Source organism: Aethalodelphis obliquidens, unplaced genomic scaffold (assembly GCF_003676395.1).
Source record: "Aethalodelphis obliquidens isolate GAN/ISIS:26980383/991018 unplaced genomic scaffold, ASM367639v1 scaffold8, whole genome shotgun sequence".
NCBI lineage: Eukaryota > Metazoa > Chordata > Mammalia > Artiodactyla > Delphinidae > Aethalodelphis > Aethalodelphis obliquidens.
The window spans coordinates 14,630,882-14,645,564 of record NW_020837952.1 but is presented as its reverse complement, the minus strand read 5'-3'; the positions used below and the strand labels follow the sequence as shown (position 1 = coordinate 14,645,564).

General features: G+C 39.4%; 1 protein-coding gene across 2 annotated transcripts in view; it reads left to right on the top strand.

The window, feature by feature from the left end:
• Nucleotides 1-348: 348 nt before the first annotated feature.
• Nucleotides 349-14,683, top strand: part of LLPH (LLP homolog, long-term synaptic facilitation factor) — a 113,872-nt gene continuing 99,537 nt past the window's right edge. The window contains exons 1-3 of one of the 2 annotated variants that reach the window (XM_027106940.1): nt 349-463; nt 2,080-2,298; nt 5,200-5,826. In XM_027106940.1, coding sequence (XP_026962741.1) covers nt 2,094-2,298; nt 5,200-5,378 — 384 coding nt within the window. In that variant the 5' untranslated portion in view covers nt 349-463; nt 2,080-2,093 and the 3' untranslated portion in view covers nt 5,379-5,826. Of the gene's footprint in view, nt 464-2,079; nt 2,299-5,199; nt 5,827-11,541; nt 11,621-14,683 lie in introns of those variants that run through there. The other variant, XM_027106938.1, reaches the window with a different exon arrangement.

The following is a 14,683-nucleotide window of genomic DNA, read 5'->3' as shown; positions in this document are numbered from 1 at the left end:
AATAAAGATCTTAATTCGGCTTCTAGAGGAACACGCGACGTGGTGAATGTGTGCGAATGGGGAGGTCTGACGTGAATCTAGAGGTCGGCTCTGAGCTCACTACCTGACGGCAGGGTCACCTGGCGGTTCTCCCTCCTTGGGTTAGTCTCGGGGCTACCCCGCTCACGCTCGGGACGCAGGCCTAGCTGGTGTACGACCCTCGACCCGGCTTCTCCTCCGCATTTCCCTAATCCGACTTCAGAACCTATCTGGGAGGAGCCCAGCTCCCAGGTCAGCACTCGCACCAAGTGCGTCAGCCCGGGACTCCAGGGAACGGCCGGGGCGTTTTGGCGAGCGGCGAGCAGCGAGCAGCGCGCCGCCCGGGGGGCGGGGTCAGTAGAGCGGGTTGCCGGGAAGGCGGAAGTGCGGGGGCTTCCGGTCGGCGTGAGCAGCGTGCGGTGTTTGAATTCCTGGGTTTTCTCAGGTGAGTTCTTTTTACCAACCGGCTCCAGTGGGGCGTGGGACTTGGGACTCGAGTCCGCCGCCCGTGGAAAGATCTCAAGCCTCGTCCCTCTCTGGCAAGCTTGAGCCCGGGCCAAAGACGCAGGCCTCCTCTAGAACGAGGGTCTCCCGTTGTCTTGGTGCTCCTGGTGGGGCTTCCCGGTGCTCTGTGGGAAGTGGAGTCCTCCTTAGTGGTTCAGCCCCGCTGAGGGCTGTGTACCGCAACCTTTCTCTCCCAGCCCCTCGCAGGGCTTGCGTTGTTGTACACACGGGACAGAGTGAGTTTGTGATTGCTGCCGTCCAGAAATGTTACTCCACCAGTCGTCCGTTTAACAAATGTTTGCTTAAACTTTACTGTGTACACAGTGCTACGCACTGGGGGATCCAGTAGCGAACAAGATCTATTTATCCCTTGCCTTCGTGTAGCCCACGGGCCACCGGGAATGACAGAAAATAAACTTAAGAATTTTAGATTGCAACACGCATTAAACAGGAAAGAAAAGGATGAGGTGGTAGAGAATAAAAGGTGAGCTTACAGGAGTCAGAAAAGCTGTCTCTGACGTACTGACGTGAAGGATCAGTTCCCAGGCAAAGGGACGGCAAATGTAAAGATACTGAAGTCAACGTCATTTGGACATTTTTCTTTTTCTTTTTTTTTTCAAAATAATGTCTTAGTGATTAACTGCCTATTGATGTGTAATTAACACAACAAACTGCACATATTTAAAGTGTGTAAGATATATCCATGTATACTCACACACAAACATAAATCTGTCAGCACAGTCAAGATGATGTCATAAGTCATTCCCACGAGCTTCCCTCTAAACTTTTTATAATCCCTATAATCCCTTCCCAGCCCTCGTCACATCCCCACACTCTCCCTCGGTTGTCATTGATTGGACTTTCTTCAGGTGTAATTGGTGCTTGAGGATGGAGTGGAGCATAAGAGTTAAAGGAGGCAGGGGCCAGGTCACAAATACCCTTGTAGATCTTGAATATATGAGTTGGAAAATCATTAATTCCAAGAAAGACAGTGTCTGCTCTTTAAGTTTTTAAAAGCTCAGGTTGACCACCTTCTAGGGGATGGGCTGGGACTGAGGGGTTGAGGGAAAGCAAGAGTAGAAATAGACAAGTTTAAAATAGCTAGATTGATTTGAGGGGGTGGATAATGAGGAAAATTGGGGTGGGTGGAGTCGCCTGTAGGTTTGGGGGAAATCAGGATTCAGTTAAAAGATAAAATATTTTGTGATTTTTAAGTTGTTGCATAAATGTAAGGTGATGGCACTCTGCATTTTGGGGGAAATTAAATTTCTGCATCTTGTATGAAAACTACAGGAGCTTTCAGAATTGGCTTGACTCACAGTGTGCCAGTGGCCACGGGGAGTTCGGTTTGGTGTTCTTAATTGTTATTTAGTGGCTGTATATGCCACGTTGATCCTCACATAATTTGCACATTATGCCATCATAAATCATGAACAGAGTGAAGAGTTTACTTTCCAGTTGTTCATGTTCTGCAGAGATGCCTTTTGACCTGGTTTTCCAAGGATTTGTTTTTTTGTTTGATGGTAAATAGTTGCTTTTGAAAATGTAATTTTTTAGCTTTCCAGCTAAATATGGCTAAAAGTTTACGGAGTAAGTGGAAAAGGAAGATGCGTGCTGAAAAGAGAAAAAAGAATGCCCCAAAGGAGCTCAGCAGACTTAAAAGTATTCTTAAAGTAGATGGTGATGTTTTAATGAAAGACGTTCAAGAGATAGCAACTGTGGTAGAACCCAAACATTGTCAAGAGAAAACGCAATGTGTGGTGAAAGATGAAACAGGTGAGTTTATGTGTTTCATTTCAAAAAAGGTTATATCAACTTCCTTTTGTGACTTTTTCCCTTTTTCACTGTCTTCCATTCTTTCTCACACTTGCTTCCCAACAAACGTCCTGCCATGCCCACATAATTCTTTGGAGGTGCTACTAGAGATTCTATGCTAAGCTATTTTAAAGCCACCTCATGTGAGTAGGTATGTTTTGGATTATTCAGAGTGAGCCTTTTGTGCTTATACAGTAGCCTAAGTGTCTCAGAAATAGACAGTACTACAGGGGTAGACAAACCTAGACACACTCTCGTTGGAAGGGTACACAGGAGTCAAGAACTAGGCAGGATAGAAGGAGGTCTTTCTTCATTTTACCCTTTGCAAGATCTAGGTTCCATTCTAAGAGTCCTCTGCCCTTATATTATTATCCTAAAGATTAGTTTCCCTGTATTTGATTTTGACAGATTCTAGTTATGTCTGTTTTAATATAGTCTAAAGTTGGAAGCTGTATATAATGTGTATAATAGTCATTATCCTCAATCCCTCGTCCCTTTATCCCCCACCTGTAAACCATTAGCACATCATCTTGACTATCTCCAAAATACATTAGGAATCTATCCATTTTTCTCCTACTTTCATGCTTTCACTTTAATGACAGTTATCTCTTGCCTGAACCACAGTAGTAGCCATTTTACCTCTCTCTTCAGCTTTTGCTCATTTCTGATTCATTTTTGACATATCACCCGGTATGATCTTTTAGGATATAAATCAATTATGTCATTCCCATGCTTAAATCACCTCATTATATTTCCATGTGCTTACCACAGCCTGCCTGGTCCTCCTTAATCTCGTTCCAGTACTTCTCTTTAAAAAGGCTGTAACCACAAGCTGAAGTTTGCTTTGTCCTTCTCCCCTCAACAGAACATTGAGAACTCCGTAAGAGCAAGGAGCTTATTTGGACCACAGTATCCCCAGAACCTAGAACAGCACCTAAAATAATCATTCAGTGACCAGTTATTGAAGGGCTAATGTATATCAGGCACTGTTCTAGGAACTGAGGCAACAATGGTGAATAACAGAAATGGCCTCCATCCTAGTGGGATTTACATCACATTGGAGGAGACAGAAAGTAAACCAGATAAATGAACTAATACAATATAATGTCAGGTAGCAGAGTCCACAGAAAACCTGTATACCCTGGTAAGTTCCCAGAGAGGGACATTATGGACATGTCCTTCACAATAGATAAGGTTGGTGATAGATGGACCACAGCATGGCTGTGCTGAGCTTCCTGCTAAGTCTTCTGTTAGAAGAGCTGGATACCTGCGTGTGACCTGGATAAAAAAGTGTGGCAGCCCCAGGATTTCCAGGTCTGTTCTGTCGTGAAGCTTGCTGCTTACTGCTGTTCCTCTTCCAAGTACTCTTCATTGGAAGTGGCCAGTCATTCCTAATAGTTTATTTTCTTCTAAGGCCTGTCCATTAGAAGCGTGGGTGCACTTTTTATTGACACAACAATTTTATTTAGCTCAAGAAAGCACCTAATCCGAGGAGTGTTCTCATAACTCGCGTGTTTTCAGAACCATAAACTTACCCCTAATGCAGTAATTCAAACCCATATATCCTAAATGTTTCCTATTTAACTTTCACTGTTGCAAAGGACAATCATAACAATGTTCTCTTTTTTAAAAAATTTATTTCTTATTGAAGTGTAGTTGAATTACAGTGTTGTGTTAATTACTGCTGTGCAGCAGAGTGACTCAGTTATACATATATATACATTCTTTTTCATATTCTTTTCCATTGTTGTTTATCACAGGATACTGAATAAAGTTCCCTGTGCTATACAGTAGGACCTTGTTGTTTATCCATTCTATATATACCAGTTTGCATCTGCTAATCCTAAACTCTGACTCCTACCCTCTCCCACTCCCCTCCTCCTTGGCAACCACCAGTCTTTGTCCCTGATTCTGTTTCTGTTTCATAGATAGGTTCATTTGTGTCATATTTTAGATTCCACATATAAGTGATATCATACGGTATTTGTCTTTCTCTTTCTGACGTACTTCACTTAATATGATAATCTATAGTTGCATCCGTGTTGCCACAAATGGCATTATTTCATTCTGAGTAGTATTCTATATATGTACCACATCTTCTTTATCCATTCATCTGTCAATGGACATTTACGTTGTTTCCATGTCTTGGCTATTGTGAATAGTTATGCTGCAAACATAGTGGTGCATGTATCTTTTTGAGTTATAGTTTTGTCTGGATATATGCCCAGGAGTGGAATTGCTGGATCAAATGGTAATTTTATTTTTAGTTTTCTGAGGAACCTCCATACTGTTTTCCACAGTGGCCGCACCAACTTACATTCCCAGCAGCAGTGTAGGAGGGTTGCCTTTTCTTTATACCCTCTCCAGCATTTGTTATTTGTAGACTTTTTAATGATGGCCATTCTGACTGGTGTGAGGTGATACCTCATTGTAGTTTTGATTTGCATTTCTCTAATAATTAGCGACGTTGAGCATCTTCGCATGTGCCTATTGGCCATCTGTATTTCTTCTTTGGAGAAATGTCTCTTTAGATCTTCTGCCCATTTTTTGACTGGGTTGCATAACAACATTCTTTAGAAAGTTTCTTAGTGACTAAATAGATGATGTCCCTACTTCCTCGCAGATACTTTTTATGTCTTTCATGGTTGTGGGAACACATGGCATCATGTGTATGATTCTACTGAATGCGTTGTAAGGAGTTTTTTGAGTGTTAGTCAAAGATCATTGCACAAAGGAATTTTTTTTTTTTTTTGCTTTTGTAGTTTCATGCCACTTTTAAGTTCAGTGTCCTCATTGCATTAATTTGCTTTTTCATGGGGTTGCATTCATGAGTATTAATAGTTTTTCCATTTTGTAATTCAGATGACATGAAAATGGAGACTGATATTAAAAGAAACAAAAAGACTCTTCTAGACCAGCATGGGCAGTACCCCGTATGGATGAACCAGAGGCAAAGAAAAAGGCTGAAAGCAAAGCGAGAGAAAAAGAAAGGAAAAAGCAAAGCAAAAGCCATCAAGGCAGCGAAGGGTTTGGCTTGGTAGACCCTTAAAAACTTGAAAAATGCCGCATGGAACAGGTCTTTGATTAGAATGTATACATTGATTTCAGCTTCCACCAAATGGAAACTTTGTTTCCATTTTTTAACTTGGCCTTTTTCTTCAATTCAAGCCCAACTGTAACTCCTCAAATTTGTCTTGGTAACTTGAATAAAATATTTTCTTTGATGAATGAAAGCTACGCTGATATTTTAATTGAATGCTATCCAATATGCAGGGATTATCAGACATCAGAATTCTCTCGAGTATTAATGTGGTTGTAATCATTGAGTCTTAGGAAGGATGAAACATAATATTATACTGACAAATTTGAGCTAACTCAGATTTAAAGTAAATTATATATCATGTGAAAATATGTCAGTGGATTTTATAAGCAGTACTTGTTTGGAGTTGTGATTTTGTATAATTCAGAATAAAAGATACTCTGTCTAGATCGTGAAGATCTGTTCTTTCATATATCCTTAAGGTTTCCTAGTAGTAGAGAAGACCAGATTCTTCAGTTAAATTTTTTTTAAATTTTAAATTTTTAGGTGGAATATTGACATGTGAAAATTATTATGCTCCATCTTTTTAGGAGATTAGAACATCCTGGGAACTAGTTTAATGTGCTTCAGTTTTTATATTATTCTCAGAGTATGATTCTCAGAATTAGCTTTTCTGGATGTGTGGTGAAAAAAATATATTACATGGTCATTAAGTTTGGGAAATGCTACATACTTGAAGATTGAAAAACAATATTAGCTTAATACAGGCATATCTTGGAGATACTGCACATTGAGTTCCAGACCACTGCAATAAAGTGGACCATGTGAGTTTTTGGTTTCCTAGTGCATATAAAAATTACATTTACACTATACTGTAGTCTGTTTTACAATAGCATTGCATGTAAAAAAAACGATATACATACCTTAATTAAAAAATAATGCTGTTGGAAAAATGGCGCTGATAGACTTATTTGACAGAATGTTGCCACAAACCTTCAATTTGTAAAAAAAAAAAAATGCAGTATGTGCAAAGCGCAATAAAACGAAGTATGCCTATATAGTCATACAGAGATCTAGCAGACTTTTCCAGGTGCTAGGGACCCAGGGAACAAGACGAGGTGTCTGCCCTCACGGGTATGTACTCAGAAGAAGCTGTTAGCTTCAGAGAAAACCAAGTTAAAAATGAGACCTAGGCCTTTCTTACCTTCTTAGATGGCCCACACTCTGTGGAGTGTGTTTCTCTCTAAATAAATGCACTTCTTACCTAAAAAAAAAAAAAAAATGAGACCTTGTGGAATAAGGTTACTTAGGCATCAGGTCACAAATTTTGTACTGGGCACACAGCTACACTGGGACACAATATAGAGATAAATAGGACAGGACCCAAATCTTTTAGGAGATTTGAAGCTGAAATTTAATGCTAGTAAAATCTTAGGATTATTTTATATAATAGGCTTTTGTCAATCTATTCAGTGGTTAGTTCACCAAAAAGTTAGTGGATTATTTTTAAATACTTAAGGAAGCTAGCAGAACATGTGAGTTGGAAAGTTCAAAAAAGTTCATGGCCTTTTTTTGCCTTTTGGTATAATTTTGAACAGAGTTTGTGAGGAAAAGGCAAATACATAAATGTTTATTCATGAAATAAAAATTTGCTAACATCTAATTAAGCCATGATAATATCAGCCTAAATATACCAGCTGTTTCCTTTTTTTTTTCCCATCATAGGAATTGTCTACATCAGTGATGTTACACACTTAGTGCTTATTTAAAATTTGGCAGCGTTGTTACGTATGTTTTTTCTGGATTTTTGAGGTCAGAAGCCAGTACCAGGGATATCATGTTTTCTGAAGCTGATAACCTCCAATTTGACTCCAACGGTAGATAGTAGCTTTGAGCTTTCATCCGGGGCCTTTCAGTGATGTTAGGCTGGTCACTTAAGGTTGTCTAGTCATGAAGTTTGTACAGTTAGGATTTAACTTAAAAGTTAACAAAATCAAAGTATCACTATCAAAAAACGTATTTGAGAAACATGTTCTCAAGTGTCCTATGTCCTCTGGCAAGTTGGCTGTGAAAGAGAAATTGTCTTGCATAGCTTGTGATGGGGACCTCTATGGTCACTGAGTTCCTGAATTGTGTCGCCAGCAGGATTCTTCCTATCTCCAAATTTTAGCAGGAAATTAGACTAACATTCCAGAATGAGTGCAATGTACGATCACTTCTTTGTTGCTTTTTTCCTGGAGGTTATAAATTGAGAAGTATAGCATAGTCCTTTAATCTCTTAAATGATTAGCTTCATAAAATTTGTCATCTCTTTATTTGACTGATGTTTTCCAGAGAATTCTGTAAAACCACCAGATGGAGCTCAAGCTAAGCACCAAATCATTTTTTGGAATTATATTGAGTGGGCTGAATCACATTAGGGATTGAATGTGACATTTTTGTTTTTTAAGAAATTAAATTTAAAATTAAAATATCATCTAAGGATAATCAAAACTGCTTTCATTTATTGGTTGCTTTGCATATCAGGCTTTGTTCTAAATTATTTAATCCTAAACTCTTCAATCGAAGTATTAACTCATTTAATCCTCCCAGCAATTCTTTGAGTTTGGTATTGATATTATCTCTCTATACACCAGGAAAAACTGAGGCACACAGGCCATATAGCTGGGATTCAAGGTCAGACAGTCAAGCTCCAGAGCCTATGTTCTTGCAGTGCCATTCTGCCTCTCAAGGGTGTGCAAACTCTTGCTAAGTAAAAAAGGTAGTTTTAGGGTAGAATGCTTATTTTTGGTTCAATCTGTTCGGGGGGCTCAGGATCAGGTGAAGAGCTGATTCTCAGTAGAGAAATGATTTATTGACCCCTTCTCAAATCTCTAGGCCTAAACCAGACTAAACCAGCATGCCCTTAGAATGGGCTGATCCCATCCTAAAGGTATAGCCCAGATTCAGTGGTACCCAAGCTACTAATCAGAGAAGGAATGTGAACTGCCATTGACACTCTAAAGTAGAATCTAGTGGTTTTGACTACATGTTTTTTTCTAATGTCACGTTTTAGATACATTTCCCCCCTACTAGTTCACATGCTGCATAAATATGCAGCAGAATATATTTGCTTATGAGGAAATCTGAATATCTTCAAAATTTGGATCAATATATCTGGGATATGGTTTTTAGGAGTTGGAGAAAAAAAAGTAACTGGCTATAAATGACTTGATTTAAATATCTGAAATGGACTGGTGTTGATGGTGAGGGTAGTGGTGTGCAGGAGTAGTGAAGTGCTAGCCACGAAATAGAATAAATAGGAGAAATCTAAAGAGACCTCAGGGAATTCCCGAATTTATAAATACTACAATTGAGATGCAGATGGTGGGCTGTTGACTGAGCTTACTAGCTAAGCAACTAACTTATGATGCCACCTGGCAGAGTGATTCACATTTATGCTATAGTCAAAAAATACAAAGCTTTTCCCCTGTATTTGCCGGAATGTAAAAACACCATTGCAGCAGGCACGTGCCAGTTTAACAAGGAAATGTTCAGGGGGAATAGGGAACTGTTAAATAGTCATGCCAGATTAAGGCCACTCTGTTGTTCCCAGGACCCCATCAGGCAGCAGGAGGGCCAGGGCGAGGTTTGTGCCTGCTTACGGAAACCCTTAAACTTTACCCAGTTGAATGCCAAGAGTCTTTCACACCTATTTTAGAATAGGAGAATAGGACGCGGTGTCAAATAGGACTCATTTGCTAGAATACTAGTAATAACAGCCAACATTTAGAGAATGCTTACTGTGTTAAATGCTTTACCTGTATTATTTCATTTAATCTCTAAAACAATACTGTGGGGTCAGTACTCTTATTATCTCTATTTGCAGAGGAGGAAACAGCTTTGAAGAGGTAAGTAAAGTTGCCTAAAGCTGTGCAATTATTAAGTAGTGGGCAAGGCTGTCCCAGAGCATAGAATCTCCCAGAGTAGTGTCTCTGATGGGAAGCTTCAGAGACAGGTTTTGATTGAATCTCAGGAAGAAACTTCTAACTAAGATGTTTGTCGGGAGGTGGAACAAGCAGCTTGGGAGGACTATCCTGTCAAGCTAAGACTGGCGAGCCACTTGTTTGGAATGTGGCAGAATGGACTCAAATATTGTACTTGGAATTTCAGTAGAAAGCTGGTGAAGTACTTTCCAGCTTAGAAGGGCCTTGCAGAAAGTTGTCACTTTGAAATGTGTTGTGCTTACTTTGCCCTTAGATAGTTTTTTGGCACCCCACGATTGCAGACTTAAGTATCTTTTTGGTGGAAGTAACAAAATCTGAAATCTTAAATTTGTTAATGTCGTTAAGTCTGGTATTCATTCCACGAAGTTCCACTTTAAAGTATGGAAAAACGTTATGAACATCTGCTTTAAACAATGAATGGGGTGAAGTCCTTTGCATTTTAATTTAAAAACGGCATAGTTTTATAATACATTAAGTTTATAATATGCAGAGCGTGTTTAATTTCCTAAAGCGATGACTTGTCTTGGCATTATGCTGTCTTACGAAACACTTTCTCATTCTCACATTGTCTTTATAGTTTTCAATATCAGCAAAGCCTTTAAATAGTCTTAGTTGGGTGTTGTGTATCACTGTACAGTAACTGCTAGTACATATGGTATTTCTGATCCGTGTAATAAAGTACATTTGTCATGTATCTTGTGATCTACATACCTTTCAGCTGTTACTTCATAAATCTGTTCCATCAGAGAACTGCTTTGTACAGCAGTGGTTCAAGCTGCTTCTAATAAACTAATATTTTGTGTCTTTTATATGTAATCAACGGGGAGTATTATAGACTTGTGCCTCTGTGGAGAAACATTCCACTAAACTTCTTTTCTCTTGACAATAATGGGGAAAAAAAATAGCTTGGGAAGATCACAGATGTTCAAGAAAATATGTTGTTTGCTCCTAAAAGTCAACTGAAGATCTTTTGTATTGCTCCAGGTTTTTTGTTTGTTTGTTCGTTTTTATTTATTTTTTTAATGCTTTAGAGAAGAAACAGTTTGAGATATGTGATGGGGCCACGGGGAGATAGGATTACAAATTTCAGTGGAGACCCACATTGGCTGCTGTTTTTCAAAATTCTAAAAAGCTTCATCTTGCTCACACAAAGGGGTGATATTCTGAGCAGAGTGGTAGGTAGTTGGCCAAAGATTGGTCATTCCTACGTGCTTTCCTACTCAGACATAAGCATTCTGCTCTAGGTTTAGTCTTTGTTCTGTCCCAAACTTCAAACTAATATTGTCTTCACAAAAGCATAGGTATTTACTAACGCAGGCAGTCCCTTGAGTAATTGGATAGGGGCTATTGTCTTTCTCCAGCTGTAGAAATTTGCTCAGTGGGTAAGCTCTCCACAGACTAGGCAATGGGTTATTGATAACTGTATAGTAAAATATTCATGGAAAATGCTTAAGGAAGCTGTATGCCATGGGCGAAATTGGTATGGTTGTCCTTTATAAGCCTGTGAATCTTTAAGAAGAGTTGCCATAAAGAGAATGGGAATCGGCTGTTCCGAATCTCCACTGACGAAATGGGTTTTAACTGTAGAAGAAGTGATTTGAGTTAAATGTAAAGAAGAACTTCCTGAATGTGAGTGTTATTTGAAGCCAGGTATGGGTTGAGAAGAGGCTGTTGAATTGTCTCTGGAAGAGAGAGAGAGCGCTAGAGAAAGAAATGAAAGGGGGCGGAGAGTGGGAGACCCCCACTTGAGATGATTTAAATGTAATTCTGCCCAATGGTTATGAGTCCTTTATTCTCTTTTCTCACACTCACATCTCAGGTTTTGAGGTTTAAAAGGTCAGACCTAAAGAGTATACTTTAGTCATTAGAACTAAAGTGCCAGAGGACCCCTAGGTCTGGAGGTTCTTTTGGTGTAATTCTTAATTGAAATGAAATGCTAAGTTGTGACCAGTGGATGAGAAAATTGACTCAGGGTTGATTTTCCACCCTTGTCATTAAAGACCAGTGTACACACTGAGCTCACAGTGCCAGAGAGGAATTTGACATTGAGCAATTTCTGGAAAGGCAAGTGGTTGGTAGGCTGTGACCACTTAGGCTTGGGATGGGTTAGAGGGCTGGGGGAAGGGTACAGCTGCCACGTTGCTGCTTGGGCATGTGCCTACTAAATATTTTTTCCAGGAATACTCCAGCAGGACCAGAGGGTTGCAGATCAAACTTGGCGCTTTAAATTCCAGAGAGCAGAGACTGAGAGGACAGGGTAAGTTTACCCTTTCCTTTTTTTTTTTTTCTGGCTGTCACCACCCTGTCCTGTCCCCATTTGGTACTCTTTTGCACCTCCCTCTTCTTTGCTTTCCTTCAGTCTGTTTTTCTTACATATAACTGAAAGAAAAAAAAAATTTTTTTAATAAAAACGTAAAGCTGCGAGTTAAACATTATTTACTTCCCACCAAGTTTAGTTGTAAGTGCTTTTGTTTATAAATGACCCCTGGCATTTTTCTTTGTGGTCCAGTGACAATAGCTCAAATAGATTTCCCACTTCTGTGCTGTTTTTCCTCACCAGTTTGTCTTTCTCTCTTCCTCTGCATTTTCCTCTTTTTTTTTTTTTTTTTACTTTTTACTTATTTTATTTATTTATTTTTTGGCTGCATTGGGTCTTCATTGCTGCACGCGGGCTTTCTCTAGTTGCTGTGAGCAGGAGCTACTCTCCGTTGCGATGCACGGGCTTCTCACTGCGGTGGCTTCTCTAGTTGTGGAGCACGGGTTCTGGAGCGCAGGCTCAGTAGTTGTGGCGCATGGGCTTAGTTGCTCCGCAGCATGTGGGATCTTCCTGGTCCAGGGCTCGAACCTGTGTCCCCTGCATTGGCAGGTGGATTCTTAACCACTGCACCACCGAGGAAGTCCCTCTTGTTGTTCTTAATAGTTTTACCACCTATGCATGAATCCCTAAATACCATACTTTTGTTTTGTCTATTATTTTTTTTATTATTTAAAATTTTTTTTTTTAATTTATTTTTGTCTGCTTGGGGTCTTTGTTGCTGCTCAAGGGCTTCCTCTAGTTGTGGTGAGCAGGGGCTACTCTTCATCACAGCGCGTGGGCTTCTCATTGCGGTGGTTTCTCTGGTTGTGGAACACAGGCTCTAGGCCCGCGGGCTTCAGTAGTTGTGGCACATGGGCTCAGTAGTTGTGGTTTGCAGGCTCTAGCGTGCAGGCTCAGTAGCTGTGGCGCACGTGCTTAATTGCTCCGAGGCATGTGGGATTTTCCCAGACTAGGGACGGAACCTGTGACCCATGCATTGGCAGGCAGATTCTTAACCACTTCGCCACCAGGGAAGTCCTGCATTTTCCTCTTTTAAAAAAAATTTTTCTGCACTGGCCTCTTTTTCTGTGTGGATATTACTTCAATTTCCTCCTTAGGCTCAAATCACTACCCTTCTTGCATTCTCTCTCTCCCCTCTCATCTCAGTTTTTCCACTTACTATGTTTTTCTTCCTCTTCCTTTTCACCCTCATCTTCTAACCAGATGCATAAATAGAAGATATGCTTTACAACAGGGGCAGGCCAATTGGCTGGTCATCTGGTTTTGCAAATAAAGTTTTATTGGAACGTAGCCAGGCCCACTCATTCATGTATTTTCTATGACTGCTTTTGTGCAACAGAGGCAGAGTTGAATACTTATGAATGAGACCCTCCTCTGGCCTGAAAATCCCAAAATATTTACTATCTGGCCTTTTTATATATTTAAAAAAAATTTTTTTTCGCCTTTTAAGAAAGAGTTTGCTGAATCCTGCTTTAAAATATTTTCTGTATTTATTAATGAAGGCTTTTTGTTCCTTATCTGGAAATTCAGGTGAGTTGGATCTGTTTTATGTCTCCCTACTTAGTGAAATTGAGTTGCATTTTATATTTGCAAATTTCCCCCAAATTTCTCACTTAAAGGCAGTGGTATCCAAAAGAAAAAAGACAAGCTTACTGTCCTGACTATCAAAGCTAAGTGGGTAATGGTGGTCGTTTGTGGTGTGTGTGTCTGTGTGTTTAGATGTCTTCCCCACCTTCCACCTCCTACTGGGCTCTTTTTAGTCTTTGGGGGGAAAAAAAAGATAATTCCATTGTAAAGCTCTTCAAAAATCTCACAGCCAACTTTTCCTTTAAGTCTAACCATTTTTGGAAATGCTAAATGCTGGAGAAAGGACTCTTAATTTAATATGGCACCTAGAATACTGACACATAAAAGCATTTCAATGTAGTTTTATTTGGTGGGTGGTCTATTTGAAGATGTTTCACACAAATACCCTTACAGATTGGTTTCATTAACATGAAATTAATATGAACTAAAATAATCATAAGACTTAAGGCTGAAAAATGTTTTAGAGGTGACCTATTTTAACCCTGTGCTTTTCAACAGATGAGGAAACTGTTGACGTCCCAACTTTGCTGAGATATTAGGAGTTCATGACCCAGTTCAGAGCCCATGTCTCTTTACTCTCAGACCAATCTTTTTCTAAACCATAAGGCAGTGACAACTGGCCACACAAATGTAACATTCTGACTAATGTCAAGATTAATTCTATTCTTTTCCTTTCTATAAAAAGAGGGTCTGCTAAATGAAACGATGGTATGTGATTAGTCTTTTCTGCAGCTCTATTCCTGCTGTGGTTAATAACCAAACCTTTCCCATTGGTGGCTGTGCCTCTTTACCTCACAGGCAGTGTAATATCTTTTAGTTAAAATGAAACAACACAGTAACAAACTTCTCCTCTTGCCCTGTGCCCCCATAAAAGCCTAGATTTTTGTTTGTTTGTTTCTACTCTCTTCTAATTCACCCTGTGTAGTTATTGATTTCTTTTTATATTTTATTTTTTTTTCTCATAAAAGTAATACGTGTAATGTTGTAGAAAACCTAGGAAAGTCTAAATGAAATACAATCATTCATAATCCAGCCACCCAGAGAATATGTATGTGTGTCTCTATTTTCATAACTGTCTCAACACTGTACAGTTTTATATTCTGTTTTCTTAACTTTACATCATGAGGATTTTCCCCATGCCACTGAAAATCTTTTGAAACATTCCCTCATATTCTGTCTCGTGGGTAAACTACATTTTCTTGTTTGCCTGTGTTTGGACATTTAAATTTTTTACAAAATATTTTTGTGTGTGTGATTAAAATACTTCCCTGTAATATTAATGGCCTTACTAATCCTTAGCTGATATATTCTTGTAGAAGAGTTTTAGAAGAGAATGAACTTTTCTTAAAAAGACTCCTGATCCATATTGCCAACTCACTTTCCTGAAAGGCTGAAACAATTAATAATCCTTCCCTG